Source organism: Chrysemys picta, chromosome 1, assembly GCF_011386835.1.
Source record: "Chrysemys picta bellii isolate R12L10 chromosome 1, ASM1138683v2, whole genome shotgun sequence".
Lineage (NCBI taxonomy): Eukaryota > Metazoa > Chordata > Testudines > Emydidae > Chrysemys > Chrysemys picta.
This window is the reverse complement of record NC_088791.1, coordinates 45,529,567-45,550,309: the sequence shown is the minus strand read 5'-3', so window position 1 is coordinate 45,550,309 and position 20,743 is coordinate 45,529,567. Positions and strand designations below refer to the sequence as shown.

At 42.6% G+C, this 20,743-nt stretch overlaps 2 protein-coding genes across 3 annotated transcripts in view; both read left to right on the top strand.

Annotated features, from left to right (window-relative positions):
- The window catches only part of LOC135974716 (uncharacterized), a 618,001-nt gene extending 604,728 nt beyond the window's left edge, over window positions 1-13,273 (top strand). Inside the window, exon 2 of the mRNA XM_065563225.1 lies at window positions 10,903-13,273. Within this exon, the coding sequence (XP_065419297.1) occupies window positions 10,907-13,009 (2,103 nt within the window). The 5' untranslated portion in view covers window positions 10,903-10,906 and the 3' untranslated portion in view covers window positions 13,010-13,273. The remainder of the gene's footprint in view (window positions 1-10,902) is intronic.
- KCND2 (potassium voltage-gated channel subfamily D member 2) overlaps window positions 1-20,743 on the top strand; it is a 432,385-nt gene that overhangs the window by 80,627 nt on the left and 331,015 nt on the right. The window lies entirely within an intron of this gene.

Genomic DNA, 20,743 nt, shown 5'->3' with positions numbered 1-20,743 from the left:
TTAATGAAAAATGTTGGTTTTGTCAAAACATCCTGGGAATTTCTAAACGTTACAGATGACAATTTCCTAACTCAAAAAGAGTTACAGCCAATACTGCGGAAATCTTCAGTAGACTTGTCGTAATAAGATAAAGAGGAACTGATCACAGAATTAACTATTAATGGTAGCTTAGGTACAAGTGATTATGACTTATCACATTTATAATGTGCAAGCAGAATAAAGTCCAGATAAGAAATATAAATATATTTGGTGTTTTAACAGTGGTGATTTCACAAAGCCCAGAAATGATTATAAGCCAAGTCAGCTGTGAGGAAGAATTTAATTATAAAAATATGAATGGTATTTGGGAGTCATTTAAGAATACCTTATTAGATGCCCAAAAAGCCACAGTCCCACAATTGAGGAAGAAGGCTGTACTGGTTAAAAAACTGACCTGGTTTAGAGGGGAAGTGAAGGTTAAAAAATTTAAAATTATATATAATAATTGGAAGAAAGGGGAAGTCAGTACCAATGAATATAAATCAGAAGTTGATAAGGGAAGTCAAGGGACTCAGGGAAAAATCTACAGCCAGCAGAATTAAGGACAATAAAAAGGAGTTTTAAAAAATATATTAGGATCAAAAATAATCCTGATAATGGTATTGGTTCATTCCTTGATTGAAATGGTAGAATTATCAATTAATAATGCAGAAAAGGTATTATTCAATAAATATTTTTTGGCTGCAGCTGGGGAAAAAACATATGATCTAGTCTCATCATATGGTGATAACACTTTTTCCATACCACTTGTATTTCTGGAGGATGTTAAAGAGAAGTTACTAAAGGCACACATTTTTAAATCAGTAGGTCCAGATAACTTGCACCCAAGAATTTTAAATGAGCTGGCTAAGGAGCTTGCTGGACCATTCACAGTGATTTTCAGTAAGTCTTGGAGCAGTGGGGAAGTTTCAGAAGACCGGAAGAAAGCTAACATTGTGCCAATTTTCAAAAAAGGTAACTGGAATTACCTAATTAAAGGCCAGTCAGCCTGACATCAATCCTGGGGAAGATAATGGAGCAGCTGATATGGGACTCAATTAATAAAGAATTAAGGACGGGTAATTAATGCAAAGCACCATGTGTTTATGGAAAATAGATGCTGTCGAACTAATTTGATATCTTCATTTGATGAGATTACAAATTTGTTTAGTAAAGGTAATAGTGTTAATATAATATACTAGAACTTCTGTAAGGTGTTTGACTTGGTACTGCATGACATTTCATTTAAAAAACTAGAACTATATAAAATGAACATGGCATACATTAAATGGATTGAAAACTGGCTAAGAGATCGGTCTCCAAATGTAATTGTAGACAGGAAAGCATCATCTAGCACATATGTTTCCTTTGGGGTCCCACAGGGATCAGTTCTTGGCCCTTAGCTGTTTAACGTTTTTATCAATGACTTAGAAGAAAACATAAAATCATGACTGATAAAGTTTGCACCTGACACAAAAAATGGGAGAGTGGTAAATAATGAAGAGGACAGGTCACTGATTCAGAGCAATCTGGATTGTTTGGTAAACGGGGGGCAAGCGAACAATATGTGTTTTAGTATGGCTAAATGTTAACATATACATCTTGGAACAAAAACCGTAAGCCGTATATACAGGATGGGAAACTCTCCTGGGAAGCAGTGACTCTGGAAAATTTGGGGGTTCTGGTGGATAATCAGATGAACATGAGCTCCCAGTTAGAAGCTGTAGTCAAAAGAACTAATGTGATCCTGGGATGCATAAACAGGGGAATCTCAAGTAGAAGTAAAGAGATTATTTTATTTCTATATTTGGCACTGGTGTGCCTGCTGCTGGAATGCTGTGTCTAGTTCTGGTGCACACAATTCAAGAAGGATGTTGATAAATTGAAGAGAGTTCAGAGAAGAGCCAAAAGAATGATTAAAGGATTAAAAATCATGCCTTATAGTGATAGACTCAAGGAGATAAATTTATTTAACTTCACTGAGACAAGGTTAAAGGGTGACTTGATTATAGTCTATAAGTACCTACTGGGGTAACCAATATTTAATAATAGGCTCTTCAATCTAGAAGAGAAAGGTATAACATGATCCAGTGGCTGGAAATTAAAGCTAGATGATTTCAGACTGGAAATAAGGAGTGATATTTTTAAGGTGAGAATAACCATTAGAACAATTGTGGATTCTCCATCACAGACAATTTTTAAATCAAGATTGGATATTTTTCTAAAAGAGATACTCTAGGACACATGTGTCAAACTCAAGGCCCGCGGGCCACATCCGGCCCGCCATACAATTACATCCGGCCCGCGAAATCGTTTTATATATCTGTTTTTAATGGCCCTGTGATATGACGCCCCAATAACACACACTACAAATCCCATGATGCAGTGCAATTGCCGCCAACGGCAAGCCACGGTTCAAGTTCGCGGTCTGTTGATGTATACAACGCTAATATCAAATCAAAGCTAGACCCCAACAATGGCCAAGAGAAAAATTGATTCTGAAAACCGAGGCTTTCAAAGCCGGTGGGAGAATGAGTATATGTTTACTGAAATTGCAGGTAAACCAGTGTGTCTCCTTTGCGGGAGTAATATCGCTGTAATGAAGGAGTATAACCTAAGACGGCACTACGAGACGAAACATGAGAACAAATTCAAAAACCTGAGCGCAGGACAGAAGCTACAAAAGGTAGAGGAGTTGAAGAAGAATTTGACATCCCAGCAGACGTTTTTCACCAAAGCAAAATCACAAAGTGAAGCTGCTGTGAAAGCAAGTTTCATTGTGGCCGAAGAGATCGCCAAATCAGGACGGCCGTTTACCGAGGGGGAATTCGTAAAGAATTGTATGATGAAAGTGTGCGACGTCCTTTGTCCAGATAAAACGCGAGCGTTTGCAAATGTAAGCCTCAGCAGAAACACTGTTGCTAATCGGGTTTGTGAGATGGCGACTGATTTGAAAACACAGTTGACTGAAAGAGCAAAAGATTTTGTTGCATACTCCCTTGCCGTGGATGAAACTACTGACGCGACTGACACTGCACAGCTGGCGATATTTATCCGTGGTGTGGATTCCAATTTGTGCGTAACAGAGGAAATACTGGACATTAAATCGATGCACGGGACAACGAAAGGAGAAGACATCTTTGGAAATGTATTTCAAAGTGTAACCGACATGAAACTGCCGTGGGAAAAACTCGTTGGACTTACAACAGATGGCGCACCTGCTATGTGTGGTGAAAAAAATGGACTGGTGGGAAGGATGCGCTCAAAGATGCGGGAGGAGAACTGTGCCGGTGAGTTGACAGTGTATCACTGCATCATACACCAGGAATCGCTGAGTGCTAAAGTCCTAAAAATGGATCATGTGATGAACACTGTAACACAAACCGTCAACTTTATCAGAGCCCACGGTTTAAATCACCGCCAATTCCAGTCTTTTCTGCGGGAAATAGATAGCGAGTTTGGCGATATGCCATATCATACGGAGGTCCGGTGGCTAAGTCGGGGAAAAGTTCTCAAAAGACACTTTGAGCTGCGAGAGGAAATCTGCCAGTTCATGGACAGTAAGGGGAAAGACTGCACAGTTCTGCGGGATGAAAAGTGGAAATGTGAGTTGGCGTTCCTGGCTGACATAACGTCGCATCTTAGCGCTTTAAACCTTCAACTCCAGGGACGGGAGCACATAATAACCGATATGCATGATGCAGTGAAGGCATTTCAAGTGAAGCTGCGCTTATGGGAGACACAAATGCACCAATGCAACTTGTCTCACTTTCCCTGTTGCCAAGTAATACGGAACCAAGAAAGTGCCACAGTTTTCCCAAATGCCACCTTTGCTGAAAAACTCAGCGCGCTGCGCACTGAGTTCGCACGGCGCTTCAGTGACTTTGAGGCACAGAAAAGTAACTTCGAGCTGCTTCGCAACCCATTTGCAGTCGATGTGGAAACCGCACCTGTAGAAATGCAGATGGAGCTGATAGAACTGCAATGTAACGGGACACTGAAGGCAAAGTACGACACTGCGGGGCCAGCACAGTTCACTCGCTTCATTCCTGAAGCGATGCCGCAGCTCCGCCAACATGCGGCTCGAATCCTGTCCATGTTTGGCAGCACATATCTGTGCGAGCAGCTGTTCTCTGTGATGAAAATTAACAAAACGTCACACAGGAGTCGCCTCACTGATGAACACCTGCAATCGATCCTGAGAATCTTCACAACACAGAACCTAACCCCAAACATAAACGAACTTGTTGCAAAGAAAAGACTCCAAGTATCAGGCTCTGACTAAATAGGACAAGAAAATGGAATGTTATGATTTGTTATGATTATACTTTTGCTTTAAATTCAATTTTTTATTTATATTTTCAGATTTTTTAATATTCCAGCATGTACAGATTTTGAATGTATTGTATTGACAGGATATTTTTTTATGAAGAGCAAAATATTTTAAGTTGAAATGTATTTATTTTGGAATGATATCCTGTATTTTGGTTCATATTAATGGTTAAAAAACATAAATATTTAGTCTGTTAAATAAATGGTTATACTGTTCGGCCCGCGAGTTTTGAGTTTTGGCCCCCTGTGCAATTGAGTTTGACACCCCTGCTCTAGGAATTATTTTTGGAACATCTAGAGCTTATTTTATACAGAGGTCAAACTAGATGATCACAGTGACCCCTTCTGGCCTTGGACTCTATGAAAGCACTTCCCTACCTCACAGGAGCATGATAAGGATATATACATTAGAGATTGACAGGTACTCAGAGCCTACAGTAATGGGGGCCATATAAGTACCTGAGATAGATAAATATGGTTTCAAAGTACAGTAGTGTGTGTTGATGGCAAGAAGCAATGTAACTATGTCTGCTTGTCATGGGAACTTGTGGAGAACATGGTTGGGTGGCTTTAATTCATTCAGTTCTCCCTACTTGATCTCCTCCTCTTCAAAAGCAGAAAGTGGCTCCTATTCCAGTAACTTTGCTTTCTAGAGAGCCCCATTCTCCCCTGAAATTCTCATGCTTACATGCTAGGAGCTACAGAGAAGCAGCCCTTGTGTTATTACCACATCTCGAACAGGATGCTTGGAACAAGGGAGTACTGGGAGCTTCCACAGTGTGAAAACTAGGAGATAAATTAATTAGAAAGAAAAGTTATTTTTTATGATAACCTACAACATTTCTGCAAATGTTGCCATTGCTGAGAGCAACACTTTAAAGTTAAAATGATGATTATAGGCAAAAAAAAGCCCCACGTGCAGCAGTAAATATCATTGTAATACAACAGGATAGTATCATGGCTCTCAGAGATTCAGATTTCTGATGAGAGGCTTATTCAGGTTGCAAAATTTCTCTGAGTGTGTCAAACAAAGGCTCACCATAGTCTTCCTGCTACTCTTGTTGATGAGCGAGTCAGGAAGCATTGTGCCAAATTACTCCCTGGTGTTCATTAATGGAGTTGCAAAAGGAATACATTTTGTCTACTGCCTTCAATGACTGATTCAGCATAGCAACAGGACATAAGAAAAGCTTGCTTTAAAGAAAAGGATTACAATTGCAGAAGCTATAAGTTACAACTCAAATATAACTACAGAAATTCCAAAAAGGGCTATGACTTTTTTTAGACCAAATAAAAGCATATTTCAGGACTCCCATAATTTCTTACTAAAAAAAGACTCGAAAACTAACAGCAATTTTTTTTTAAATACATCAGAAGCAGGAAGCCTGCTAAACGAACAGTGGGGCCACTGGATGATCGAGGTGCTAAAGGAGCACTCAAGGAAGATAAGGCCACAGAGAAACCAAACAAATTCTTTACATCAGTCTTCACTGTAGAGGATGTGAGGGAGATTCCCACACCTGAGCCATTCTTTCTAGGTGACAGATCTGAGGAACTGTCCCAGACTGAGGTGTCATTAGAGAAGGTTTTGGAACAAATTGATAAATTATACAGTAATAAGTCACTAGGACCAGATGGTATTTACCCAAGGGTTCTGAAGGAACTCAAATATGAATTACAGAACTACTAACTGTGGTATGTAACCTATAATTTAAATCAGCTTCTGTACCAGATGACTGGAGGATAGCTAATGTGACACAATTTTTTTAAAAAAGGCTCTAGAAGAGGTCCTGGTAATTACCGGCCAGTTAAGCTTACTTTCAGTACTAGGCAAATTGGTTGAAACTATAGTAAAGATCAGAATTATCAGACACATATATGAACATGATCTGTTGAGGAAAGTCAACATGGCTTTTGCAAAGGGAAATCATGCCTCACCAATCTACTAGAATTATTTGAGGGGGTCAAAAAACATGTGGACAAGAGTGATCTAGTGGATATAGTATCAGAGGGGTAACTGTGTTAGTCTGAATCTGTAAAAAGCAACAGAGGGTCCTGTGGTACCTTTAAGACTAACAGAAGTATTGGGAGCATAAGCTTTCATGGGTAAGAACCTCACTTCTTCAGATGCAAGTAATGGAAATCTCCAGAGGCAGGTATAAATCAGTATGGAGATAACGAGGTTAGTTCAATCAGGGAGGGTGAGGTGCTCTGCTAGCAGTTGAGGTGTGAACACCAAGGGAGGAGAAACTGCTTCTGTAGTTGGATAGCCATTCACAGTCTTTGTTTAATCCTGATCTGATGGTGTCAAATTTGCAAATGAACTGGAGCTCAGCAGTTTCTCTTTGGAGTCTGGTCCTGAAGTTTTTTTGCTGTAAGATGGCTACCTTTACATCTGCTATTGTGTGGCCAGGGAGGTTGAAGTGTTCTCCTACAGGTTTTTGTATATTGCCATTCCTGATATCTGACTTGTGTCCATTTATCCTCTTGCGTAGTGACTGTCCAGTTTGGCCAATGTACATAGCAGAGGGGCATTGCTGGCATATGATGGCATATATAACATTGGTGGACGTGCAAGTGAATGAGCCGGTGATGTTGTAGCTGATCTGGTTAGGTCCTGTGATGGTGTTGCTGCTGTAGATATGTGGGCAGAGTTGGCATCGAGGTTTGTTGCATGGTTTGGTTCCTGAGTTAGAGTTGTTATGGTGCGGTGCGTGGTTGCTGGTGAGAATATGCTTAAGGTTGGCAGGTTGTCTGTGGGCGAGGACTGGCCTGCCTCCCAAGGTCTGTGAAAGTGAGGGATCATTGTCCAGGATGGGTTGTAGATCACTGATGATGCGTTGGAGAGGTTTAAGCTGAGGACTGTAGGTGATGGCCAGTGGAGTTCTGTTGGTTTCTCTTTTGGGCCTGTCTCGTAGCCGGAGGCTTCTGGGTACACGTCTGGCTCTGTTGATTTGTTTCTTTATTTCCTTGTGTGGGTATCGTAGTTTTGAGAATGCTTGGTGAAGATCTTGTAGGTGTTGGTCTCTGTCTGAGGGGTTGGAGCAGATGCGATGTACCTCAGTGCTTGGCTGTAGACGATGGATCATGTGGTGTGACCGGGGTGGAAGCTGGAGGCATGAAGGTAGGCGTAGCGGTCGGTGGGTTTTCGGTATAGGGTGGTGTTAATGTGGCCATCGCTTATTTGTACGGTGGTGTCTAGGAAGTGGACCTCCCATGTAGATTGGTCCAGGCTGAGGTTGATGGTGGGGTGGAAGCTGTTTTGGGGCCATGCGGGTGTCCATAGCGGTGCCACTGGTCTGGAGGTATATATTGTCACCAAATTTGAAATAATTGCGCGTGAGGATAAAGTCACATTGCTCAGCAATAAGTTGTGCTGTGTCATCATCAGGGATACTGTTCCTGACAGCTTGTATTCCATCTGTGTGTGGGATGTTTGTGTAGAGAGCCTCTACATCCATGGTGGCTAGTGGATAGTGTACTTAGACTTTCGGAAGACCTTTAACAAAGGTCCCTCACCACAGGCTCTTAAGCAAAGTAAGTAGTCATGGGATAAGAGAGAGGGTTCTCTCATGGATCTGTTAAAAGATAGGAAACAAAGGATAGGAATAAATTGTCATTTTTCAGAATGGAGAGAGGTAAATTGTGGTGTTCCCCAGGGGTCTGTACTGGGACAAGTGCTGTTGAACATATTCATAAGTGATCTGGAAAAAGGGGTAAACAGTGAGATGGCAACATTTGCAGATGATACAAAATTACTCAAGATAGTTAAGTTCAAAGCACACTTCAAAGAATTACAACGGGATCTCACAAAACTGAGTGACTGAGTAACAAAGTGGTAGATGAAATTCAGTGTTGATAAATGCAAAGTAATGCACATTGGAAACATAATCCCAACTATAGATACAAAATAATGGGGTCTAAATTAGCTGTTGCCACTCAAGAAAGAGATCTTGGAGTCATTGTGGAGTTCTCTGAAAACATCATATCAATGTGCAGCAGCAGTCAAGAAAACGAACAGAACGTTAGGAACCAGGAGGAAAGGGAGCAGCTCCCATTGGCCGGGAATGGCGAACTGGGCCACTAGGAGGTGCAAACAGCTGTATGTGTGGATGCTCAGGTAATCAAAGTGTCTCGCAGCCCGCCAGGGGCTTACCCTGAACAAGCCGCAAACCAAGTTTGGGAACCCCTGACCTAGAAGATATTAATGATGTGTAACCAGTGTCTATGATAAGTATAATTGGAGCATGATCTCAAATTAGTATATTATCAATAGCTGCTTCTAGGCATGCAGGCATCAGTTATGAAGACACAAGAAATAAGTCAGTTAGGGAGTAAGATGGATGTAGTATAGAGAAATACATATAGTCATTCTCCTTGGGATGTCTCAGTCTCCATATATCTTTTAAATCAAGTTAATTAATAATGAGGGTTGGCCTATTATACTTTGAGAGCAGCATAGGGATAGCTCAGTGGTTTGAGCATTGGCCTGCTAAACTCAGGGTTATGAATTCAATCCTTGAGGGGGCTATTTAGGGAACTCTGGGGTAAAAATCTGTCTGGGTATTGGTTCTGCGTGAACAGGGGGTTGGACTAGATGACCTCCTGAGGTCCCTTCCAACCTGATATTCTATGATTCTATGGATCTCATGTAGTTGGATTCGTCCAGTGGTCTATCTAGCATAGTATTCCAGTTGCTCCCTGGAATTACAGGAATGTCTTTTTTTAATTAGAAAGAATGTCTGCTATGTCTTTGGAAAATTCAGAATTACCTCCACTTGGATTGTAAATGCTTCCTAGAATTAACTTTTTTTAATTGAAAGAGGCTTCAAGAAGAATGCATCTTCCTTCGGGATCAGACCAAGACTGTATATATTGCAAAGTTACACTTTTATGAATTAAGAGGTATGTGTCTCTGCCCTTAGAATTCAATGATGAATGATACTCAGCACCTACCCCCATCTTCTTAATTCTATTTGCATCTATTTTTGCTAGTTGAGTTTCCTCATGAGGAAATGAGCTACTTGGCATTTTTTTGATCTGAGATACTTCAGGATTTTAAAAAGAAGAACAGGAGGACTTGTGGCACCTTAGAGACTAACAAATTTATTAGAGCATAAGCTTTCGTGGACTATAGCCCACTTCTTCGGATGCATATAGAATGGAACATATATTGAGGAGATATATATACACACATACAGAGAGCATAAACAGGTGGGAGTTGTCTTACCACCTCTGAGAGGCCAATTAATTAAGAGAAAAAAAACTTTTGAAGTGATAATCAAGCTAGCCCAGCACAGACAGACAGTTAGATAACAAGTGTGAGAATACTTACAAGGGGAGATAGATTTCAATGTTTGTAATGGCCCAACCATTCCCAGTCCTTATTTAAACCGGAGTTGATTGTGTCTAGTTTGCATATCAATTCTAGCTCAGCAGTTTCTCGTTGGAGTCTGTTTTTGAAGTTTTTCTGTTGTAATATAGCCACCCGCAGGTCTGTCACTGAATGACCAGACAGGTTAAAGTGTTCTCCCACTGGTTTTTGAGTATTTTGATTCCTGATGTCAGATTTGTGTCCATTAATTCTTTTGCGTAGAGACTGTCCGGTTTGGCCAATGTACATGGCAGAGGGGCATTGCTGGCACATGATGGCATATATCACATTGGTAGATGTGCAGGTGAACGAGCCCCTGATGGTATGGCTGATGTGATTAGGTCCTATGATGATGTCACTGGAATAGATATGTGGACAGAGTTGACATCGGGGTTTGTTACAAGGATAGGTTCCTGGGTTAGTGGTTTTGTTCAGTGATGTGTGGTTGCTGATGCTCTCTGTATGTGTGTATATATATCTCCTCAATATATGTTCCATTCTATATGCATCCGAAGAAGTGGGCTATAGTCCACGAAAGCTTATGCTCTAATAAATTTGTTAGTCTCTAAGGTGCCACAAGTCCTCCTGTTCTTCTTTTTGCGGATACAGACTAACACGGCTGCTACTCTGAAACCTTTCATTATGCAAGGCACTGCATTTAGCCGTATGGAGTGGAAATCCATCAACCTCATGAAAAAACTCGTACAGATACAGACAGACATCATCTTCCTTTCCAAATGCAAGCAGATGGACATCATACCAAAAGGACTAAAGGTAAAAAATCCATTACAATCTACATATCACACAGACTATGCTGAGAGACTGTGTCACACACTCTCAAAGAAACTGCGAAATCACCTGATCAGCATCCTATACAGCAAACAGGGAAAGATTAAGAATGAGCTCTCAGAACTGGATACTCTCATAAGAAACCAACCTTCCACACAAACTTCCTCATGGATAGACTTTACAAAAACTAGACAAGCCATTTACAAGACAAACTTTGCCTCTCTACAAAGGAAAAAGGACACTAAACTATCTAAACTGCTACATGCCACAAGCAGCCACAACAGTAGTTCCCTTAACCCACCCAGCAATATTGTTAATCTTTCCAGCTATACTCTTAGCCCAGCAGAAGAGTCTGTCCTATCTCGGGGCCTCTCCTTTTGTCCCTCCAGACCCATGAATATGATACAGTTCTGCGGTGACCTAGAATCCTACTTTCGACGTCTCCGACTCAAAGAATATTTCCAACATACCTCTGAACAGCATTCTAACCCACAGAATCCTCCCTACCAGCACTACAAAAAAAAGGATTCTGCGTGGACTCCTCCGGACGGTCGAAACAACAGACTGGATTTCTACATAGAGTGCTTCCGTCGACGTGCAAAGGCTGAAATTGTGGAAAAGCAACATCACTTGCCACATAACCTCAGCCATGCAGAACACAACGCCATCTACAGCCTCAGAAACAACCCTGACATCATAATCAAAAAGGCTGACAAAGGAGGTGCTGTCGTCATCATGAATAAATTGGAATATGACCAGGAGGCTGCTAGACAGCTCTCTAACACCACATTCTACAGGCCATTATCCTCTGATCCCACTGAGGATTACCTAAAGAAACTACACCATCTGCTAAAAAAACTCCCTGACAAAGCACAGGAACAAATCTGTACAGACACATGCCTAGAACCCCGAACAGGGGTATTCTATTTGCTACCCAAGATCCATAAACCTGGATATCCTGGACGCCCCATCATCTCAGGCATTGGCACCCTAACATCAGGCTTGTCTGGTTATGTAGACTCTCTCCTCAGACCCTACGCTACCAGCACTCCCAGCTATCTTCGAGACACCACTGACTTCCTGAGGAAACTACAATCCATCGGTGATCTTCCAGAAAACACCATCCTGGCCACTATGGACGTAGAAGCCCTCTACACCAATATTCCACACAAAGATGGACTACAAGCTATCAGGAACAGTATCCCTGATAATATCACAGCTAACCTGGTGGCTGAACTTTGTGATTTTGTCCTCACCCACAACTATTTCACATTTGGGGACAATATATACCTTCAAGTCAGCGGCACTGCTATGGGTACCCGCATGGCCCCACAATATGCCAACATTTTTATGGCTGACTTAGAACAACGCTTCCTTAGCTCTCGTCCCCTAACGCCCCTACTCTACTTGCGCTACATTGATGACATCTTCATCATCTGGACCCATGGAAAAGAAGCCCTTGAGGAATTTCACCATGATTTCAATAATTTCCATCCCACCATCAACCTCAGCCTAGATCAATCCACACAAGCGGTCCATTTCCTGGACACTACTGTGCTAATAAGCGATGGTCACATAAATACCACCCTATACCGGAAACCTACTGACCGCTACACTTACCTACATGCCTCCAGCTTCCATCCAGGACACACCACACGATCCATTGTCTACAGCCAAGCTCTAAGATATAACCGCATTTGCTCCAATCCCTCGGATAGAGACAAGCACCTACAAGATCTCTATCAAGCATTCTTAAAACTACAATACCCACCTGCTGAAGTGAAAAAACAGATTGACAGAGCCAGACGAGTACCCAGAAGTCACCTCCTACAAGACAGGCCCAACAAAGAAAATAACAGAACACCACTAGCTGTCACCTTCAGCCCCCAACTAAAACCTCTCCAGCGCATCATCAGAGATCTACAACCTATCCTGAAAGATGATCCTTTACTCTCACAGATCTTGGGAGACAGACCTGTCCTCGCTTACAGACAACCCCCCAACCTAAAGCAAATACTCACCAGCAACCACACATCACTGAACAAAACCACTAACCCAGGAACCTATCCTTGTAACAAACCCCGATGTCAACTCTGTCCACATATCTATTCCAGTGACATCATCATAGGACCTAATCACATCAGCCATACCATCAGGGGCTCGTTCACCTGCACATCTACCAATGTGATATATGCCATCATGTGCCAGCAATGCCCCTCTGCCATGTACATTGGCCAAACCGGACAGTCTCTACGCAAAAGAATTAATGGACACAAATCTGACATCAGGAATCAAAATACTCAAAAACCAGTGGGAGAACACTTTAACCTGTCTGGTCATTCAGTGACAGACCTGCGGGTGGCTATATTACAACAGAAAAACTTCAAAAACAGACTCCAACGAGAAACTGCTGAGCTAGAATTGATATGCAAACTAGACACAATCAACTCCGGTTTAAATAAGGACTGGGAATGGTTGGGCCATTACAAACATTGAAATCTATCTCCCCTTGTAAGTATTCTCACACTTGTTATCTAACTGTCTGTCTGTGCTGGGCTAGCTTGATTATCACTTCAAAAGTTTTTTTTCTCTTAATTAATTGGCCTCTCAGAGGTGGTAAGACAACTCCCACCTGTTTATGCTCTCTGTATGTGTGTATATATATCTCCTCAATATATGTTCCATTCTATATGCATCCGAAGAAGTGGGCTATAGTCCACGAAAGCTTATGCTCTAATAAATTTGTTAGTCTCTAAGGTGCCACAAGTCCTCCTGTTCTTCTTTTTGCGGATACAGACTAACACGGCTGCTACTCTGAAACCTTTCAGGATTTTAATTATTTCAGAAGGTTGATTAAGTACCTTCACATTCCAGGAGTACACTAGAAAATACCTGACAACATTTTAAATGATATATTAAGACATATAACCTTATTCTAGATATACATATTTCTACATTGATATTGTAAAATCACATTTCTAGGATATGGTCTGTATTTATATATATTAGATGCTAGTTAGTTTTGAATGAATTTGTGTCTTCTTTTGAGCCTCTGAAGGTGTCAGGTATACAAAAAGATTTATAATTAATTATCATGTGTCTTCCAAAGTACATTTGCAACAGAAAACAAACAAACAAAAATAACAGACTTAAAACTAGCCAGTGTGAGCACGTTCAGATTCCTGATGGCTTATGTTCCATCTGCTCAACCCCTCCCTGTATTATTTAATAATAGTCTAACACCTCTACATGCAAATATATTTTAAATCAAATATTACCTTGCAAATACCATTGGATATTTTAGAACATGTATAATATATTCCTATATACAGAAGTTTTTAAGTGTACATACATACACATATGGATATACATATATACATATTTATCACATGTAAATTTACAGTTGATTTGGTAAATCAAATATAAATGAGTACAAAATCTAAATATGAAAAATACGACAATATAAAATTTATATTCATATTATGTCAAATGACCTGCACAAATTTTATAATGAGTGCTATTTAAGTTTTAGGTTATAATCTACTTTACATGTCAGGAGTACTGACTGTTCCAAGGGACTTGTGGTTAGGGTGATCAGATGTCCCGATTTTATAGGGACAGTCCCGATTTTTGGGTCTTTTTTCTTATATAGGCTCCAATTACCCCCAACCCCCATCCTGATTTTTCACACTTTCTGTCTGGTCACCCTACTTGTGGTTACCATAACAGGATCCATCAGAGACAGAACTAGTAAAGAGATTCTGTCTGGCAGTGGAAGTTGCGATGATTACTGCAGATAATACTTCAGCCAGTAGATGGTGCTATAAACCCCAGCTTAGTGGTAAACTGTTACTCTATGCATTGCCGTGCAATAAAGTTGTTGTTAATGCTCAGTTCCAAAGGAGATCAACACAAGAGTTCAGCCTAGCTAGTTATCTGCTAGGAGTTGGAAAATTATATAAGTGAATATTACCATATCTACAAGGATACATAGGAAAACAAACTTTTTTTTAAAATGTGTTTAGGTATGCTTTTTAGATTAGGGTTGGAAGAGACCTCGGGCGGTCATCTAGTCCAACCCCCTGCTCAAAGCAGGACCAACGCCAACTAAATCATCCCAGCCAGGGGCTTTGTCAAGACGGGCCTTAAAAACTTCTAAGGATGGAGATTCCATCACCTCACTATGTAACCCATTCCAGTGCTTCACCACCCCCATAGTGAAATAATGTTTCCTAATATCCAACCTAGACCTCCCCCACTGCAACTTGAGACCATTGCTCCTTGTTCTATTATCTGCCACCACTGAGAACAGCCTAGCACCATCCTCTTTGCAACCCCCCTGAAGGTAGTTGAAGGCTGCTATCAAATCCCCCCCCCCTCATCCTTCTCTTCTGCAGAGTAAATAAGCCCAGTTCCCTCAGCCTCTCCTCATAAATCATGTGCCCCATCCCCCTAATAATTTTCGTTGCCCTTGAATAGAGGGGAATAATCACTTCCCTCGATCTGCTGGCAATGCTCCTACTAATGCAGCCCAATATGCCGTTAGCCTTCTTGGCAACAAGGGCACACTGTTGACTCATATCCAGCTTCCCGTCCACTGTAATCCCCAGGTCCTTTTCTGCAGAACTGCTCTTAGATAGTTGGTCCCCAGCCTGTAGCAGTGCCTCGGATTCTTCCATCCTAAGTGCCGGACTCTGTGCACTTGTCCTTGTTGTGGAGCTATGTTCTGTGGTGGCCTTGTGGTCTCCTCCTTCAGCGCTTAGGTGATTCAGGCTTAGGTCTTGTTGTCTCATTTTTTTTCATTGGAATCCATATTCAACAGTTCGTAGTTTATCCAGGGGATTAATTTAAACTTTTATCACAGAAACTTATTGCCAATTTGTTAGGAAAGTAATTATTAGAGACGAATTGATATGTGGGGAGTAAGGAGGTCTGGGACGAGGCAGCCATCTTCCTCCTGGATACCGTGTAACCCCTACTCACTACTTTCAACAACGGCTGATCAGTTGTAGCTAAGCCACAATGCTTTCGATTGTGGAAAGTTTTCCAGCTGACTACTTCAAAATTACTTATATATTGGGGGAAAATTGATAACATATGAAAACAGATTTAATTGTTAAGAACCTGTAATTTGAGCTTCAATAAGGAGTCTCTTAATCCTTACTAAGCTTCTGCTTGAAACTGTGGTAAAGTCACAATCTTGTGTTTGTGACATCAGTCGGGCCTGAGTATGATGAGAATTACAGAAGTTCACCATTATGAGTTTCATGCTCCCCAAAGTACACAGCAGAGGTAAAGCAATACCTTTGTGAAGACTGGTAGCTTCAAGGTATGTGGAAAACCCTGTGGAATGTTTCCTTCGCAGTTGGATGGATATTGCAGATATTCACATAGACACAGATGCTTCTTCTTGCAGCATTGATTTCTGCTCTGTGCCTCACCCACTCCCTTAGAAGGGAGCTTTGAGCAGCACAAATTGGAGAGTACAGCTTCTAAGAAAACGACTCTTCTAGAGAGAAATGAGGAAATGTTCTGCAGTTTTGGAGCCTCTCCAAGATGTATGAGGCTTGGAGGCCACAATTCTTGCATTCTCTGCATACCTTGTCACAGAATCTCTTTTTCCTGAGGGGATTGTTATTTGGAAACTCCAAGATGATCTGCACATTGGTCCCCGGAATTTCTGGTCCCCCTCTCATTTTGTTTTAATTATGGGAGTGCTTGATATTTTTTTTTTTTTACTTATTTGGATTTTTTCTATGCTAATCAGTAGTCTCTTATGATATGTGCCTATGGCTAAATACTGACTGAGAGTGCAAGAGCATTTGACTAAACAAAAATATTGTGTCTCTGACTCTTGTTACATGTTGAGGATGAGTATGAAAAGTGTAAGAAGCATAAATCTTGTTGTAGAATGACATGGAGTGAAAAAGCCCACAGTGAGTAATATTAGTGCCATTTAATTTTATTCACACACTGAGTTCCTACTTTATATTCTTGCCTTGAAAGACTCTGACAGCTTTGTCCCAGCTACCTCTCTGATCTTGTCTCCTATCACATTGCTCCTGAGCCTATCCTCTCTGCCAGCAATACCTGTCTCAATACCCCATTTGTCCCCAGTTAGCACTCCTCTCTCCACTACTGTAGGGTGAAATTTACTGTACTGAGAACTTTATCAGTCTTTGGCAGTGGGTGCTTAAAATGAGTGTGACAGAGTGTATAAACCCCACGCGGATGAGGAAGGTGCCAAAGAGGACCTGGCGGCAAAGAGGATCTCCCCCTCTGGCCCCGTCAATCATGCATGATAGTGAGGAAACTGCAGTCAGCGGGGCGGGGGAGGGAAGAAAGAAAGAATTGCCCAAGCAGCAGAATGCAGGAGTGATTCCTGAAGCTGCAGAGGGAACCCATAGCCAGGAGACCTTCATCCTAGTCCTGAAGAGAGTACAGCAGACTCCAAGCGTAAGATGGACAGGCTGAGCCTGACTCAAAGGCCCAGCCAGAGCAATTTCCCCCAAACCCACATGCTGGTTCTGTATAGCTGGCAGCACTGTAGACTTGCCACTTTCCTCCCCCTTTTGCTGGGGCTGCAGGGATGAATTATCTCTGAATGTGTTGGGATTTATGACTTTTATTTTGATCCCCAATCTGGAGAAGCCCCACAAAGGGCAGAACAACAAGGAGTCTGGTGGCACCTTGTAGATACAGACTAACACGGCTACCCCCGATACTTGACATAAAGGGCAGAACCACCCCCCTTGCAAATAATAATTAAGTGGGGCCTGTGTTTCATAGATTCATAGATTCATAGATTATAGGACTGGAAGGGACCTCGAGAGGTCATCGAGTCCAGTCCCCTGCCCGCATGGCAGGACCAAATACTGTCTAGACCATCCCTGATAGACATTTATCTAACCTACTCTTAAATATCTCCAGAGACGGAGATTCCACAACCTCCCTAGGCAATTTGTTCCAGTGTTTAACCACCCTGACAGTTAGGAACTTTTTCCTAATGTCCAACCTAGACCTCCCTTGCTGCAGTTTAAACCCATTGTTTCTGGTTCTATCCTTAGAGGCTAAGGTGAACAAGTTCTCTCCCTCCTCCTTATGACACCCTTTTAGATACCTGAAAACTGCTATCATGTCCCCTCTCAGTCTTCTCTTTTCCAAACTAAACAAACCCAATTCTTTCAGCCTTCCTTCATAGGTCATGTTCTCAAGACCTTTAATCATTCTTGTTGCTCTTCTTTGGACCCTTTCCAATTTCTCCACATCTTTTTTAAAATGCGGCGCCCAGAACTGGACACAATACTCCAGCTGAGGCCTAACCAGAGCAGAGTAGAGCGGAAGAATGACTTCTCGTGTCTTGCTCACAACACACCTGTTAATACATCCCAGAATCATGTTTGCTTTTTTTGCAACAGCATCACACTGTTGACTCATATTTAGCTTGTGGTCCACTATAACCCCTAGATCCCTTTCTGCCGTACTCCTTCCTAGACAGTCTTTTCCCATTCTGTATGTGTGAAATTGATTTTTCCTTCCTAAGTGGAGCACTTTGCATTTGTCTTTGTTAAACTTCATCCTGTTTAACTCAGACCATTTCTCCAATTTGTCCAGATCATTTTGAATTATGACCCTGTCCTCCAAAGTAGTTGCAATCCCTCCCAGTTTGGTATCATCCGCAAACTTAATAAGCGTACTTTCTATGCCAATATCTAAGTCGTTGATGAAGATATTGAACAGAGCCGGTCCCAAAACAGACCCCTGCGGTACCCCACTCGTTACGCCTTTCCAGCAGGATTGGGAACCATTAATAACAACTCTCTGAGTACGGTTATCCAGCCAGTTATGCACCTAAATCATAGTAGCCCCATCTAAATTGTATTTGCCTAGTTTATCGATAAGAATATCATGCGAGACCGTATCAAATGCCTTACTAAAGTCTAGGTATACCACATCCACCGCTTCACCCTTATCCACAAGGCTCGTTATCCTATCAAAGAAAGCTATCAGATTGGTTTGACATGATTTGTTCTTCACAAATCCATGCTGGCTGTTCCCTATCACCTTACCGGATACCACCCAGTGTAAATAAGTGGGTGTGGTCAGATTCTCCTACCCTCGGAGGTGGGAAACCACTAAGGACTTTGTTACAAGTGGTGGACAAAATGGGCAGTTGCTCAGCCCTGCTGAGAAGGGGGGAAAAACCATACGAGGGGGCCCAAGGCTGTAAAGTCCATTGTGAAAAGTGAGTCTAGAGTGGAGCCTGCTAAAATGGGTCACTGAAAATCATCATCAGCAGGCCACCCTACAGCAACAATAGCAACAGCTCACCTCCCAGCAACAACAACAGTTGGTACAGCAACAGCAACAACAGCTAATAAGGGAAGTAGCCTCATGCCAACAGGAGCAGTAACAGAACCTACTGCAACAGATGCTGTCTGTGCTCCAACCTCAAGGAGCGAGTGGGAGGGATGCAGTGAACACTAGCTCTGCAACCCTCCACCCCCACCCCCAATGCAATTCCCATCCCAGTGAAGCTGGAAAAGATGGACCCAGATGGTAACCCCAAAGCATTCCTCACCACTTGTGAGAAGGCTGCATCTGCCGCAGGGTGAGCCCCGGAACACTGGGCCATGCTAATGGCGCCCCACTTGTCAGGACCAGCCCAAATCACCTACCAGGAACTTGACTCAGCATCGGTCTGAGACTATGCAAAGGTAAAAGAAGTGATCCTTGGTCATGTAGAGATCACTAGGAGACTCACTGGTGGTGGTTCCGGAAGAGGCGTACCCTCTGGGGGCACATATACAAACAGTAGCCTGGAAGTTGAGATATCAGTGCGGCAATGATTGAAGCTGGAATCCCGGATGGGGTATAGGAATCATGTTTTGGTGTTAAGGCATTGGCTTTAGACCATGAAGGACACCATGAATCTGATAGAAAACTACTTAGCTGCCTATAACCACTCTAAGATCACCGGAGGTTGGACCCAGAGAGACAGAGAGATCTGCCAATAGCCAGTGACCTGGGGCACAAGACATGATGGGGTCTCACGAGGACCCACGATTGCAGAATTGAAGCTGGCCCTCCATGCGAGAACAGCAAGGAAGGACAGCAGCTTGAAAGAACCCTCTACCACCCCAAAGAACCTTCAGTCCCACATGGTAGAAACTCTTGCACAACCCCAGAGAAACCAGATCGACAGGGCATGGCTGGTCGTGCAACCCCAGACATCCGCACTGTTAGTCAGGAAGTGCTGCTCCTGTGGACAGGCAGGCCACTTCTGTAGGGATGACCACTATATGGAACGTGACTCTGGGTGAGTGTGGACTGCAGAATCTAGGGCCTATAAGAAAAGCCCCATCAAAGTAGTTGTCCTGGTGTGGGTGGAGGGTAAGAAAGTAATAGCGCTGGTGGACTCAGGATGTAATCAGATCCTGAACTGCCAGCAGGTCGTAGACTCAGGAAAGGACACTGGAGGAGCGACATACCTCCAGTGTGTCCATGGGGACGTAAGGCCTTACCCCACACAGCAAATACAACTGGAGGTGAAGGGACTATCAGCGAATATGTGGTGGGCTTAGCATCTATGTTGGTCTATCCTGTCATACTAAGCAGGGACTGGGAGCAATTCAATGAGGTTCTGGTAGAGCTAGCAAACCCACAACCTACGGACCTAAGTCACTCTGATATAGAACCTGCGTGGGTAGAGGTGAGCGAATTCGACAACCCTGGAGAGGGACCATCAAACCAACCCTCATCTCACACAAGCCCTCCTCCCAAAGCAAAGATCTATAATGCCTACGCAGATATCCTCACCTTAGACACCAATTTTTTGCAGGAATCGCGAGTGGACCCCACCCTCTCCCATGCATATGACTAATTAGCCAAGGTAAATGGAAAAGTCGTAGACCCTCAGAGAGAAAGAAGCAATTACAGGAAGAACGGCTTTATTGCATAAAGTGAGCAAGGCAGACCTTGGAAACTAGGGCCCAGCTGGCAGTCCCAAAAATGTATAGGCAGGAGATACTCTGCTTGGCCCATGAGGTCCCCTACGCAGGACATCTAGTGAGGGAGAAAATCTTTGATCAGCTTGTGGACCGCTCTTAGTGGCCTGGGGTATTGTGAGACATTGCAGACTACTGCACTTCATCTCCGGACTACCAATTGTCCGGGGCTAAGGGGTCAAACAGGCACCTCTTGTCCCTCTGCCCCACCCCCTTTGAGAGG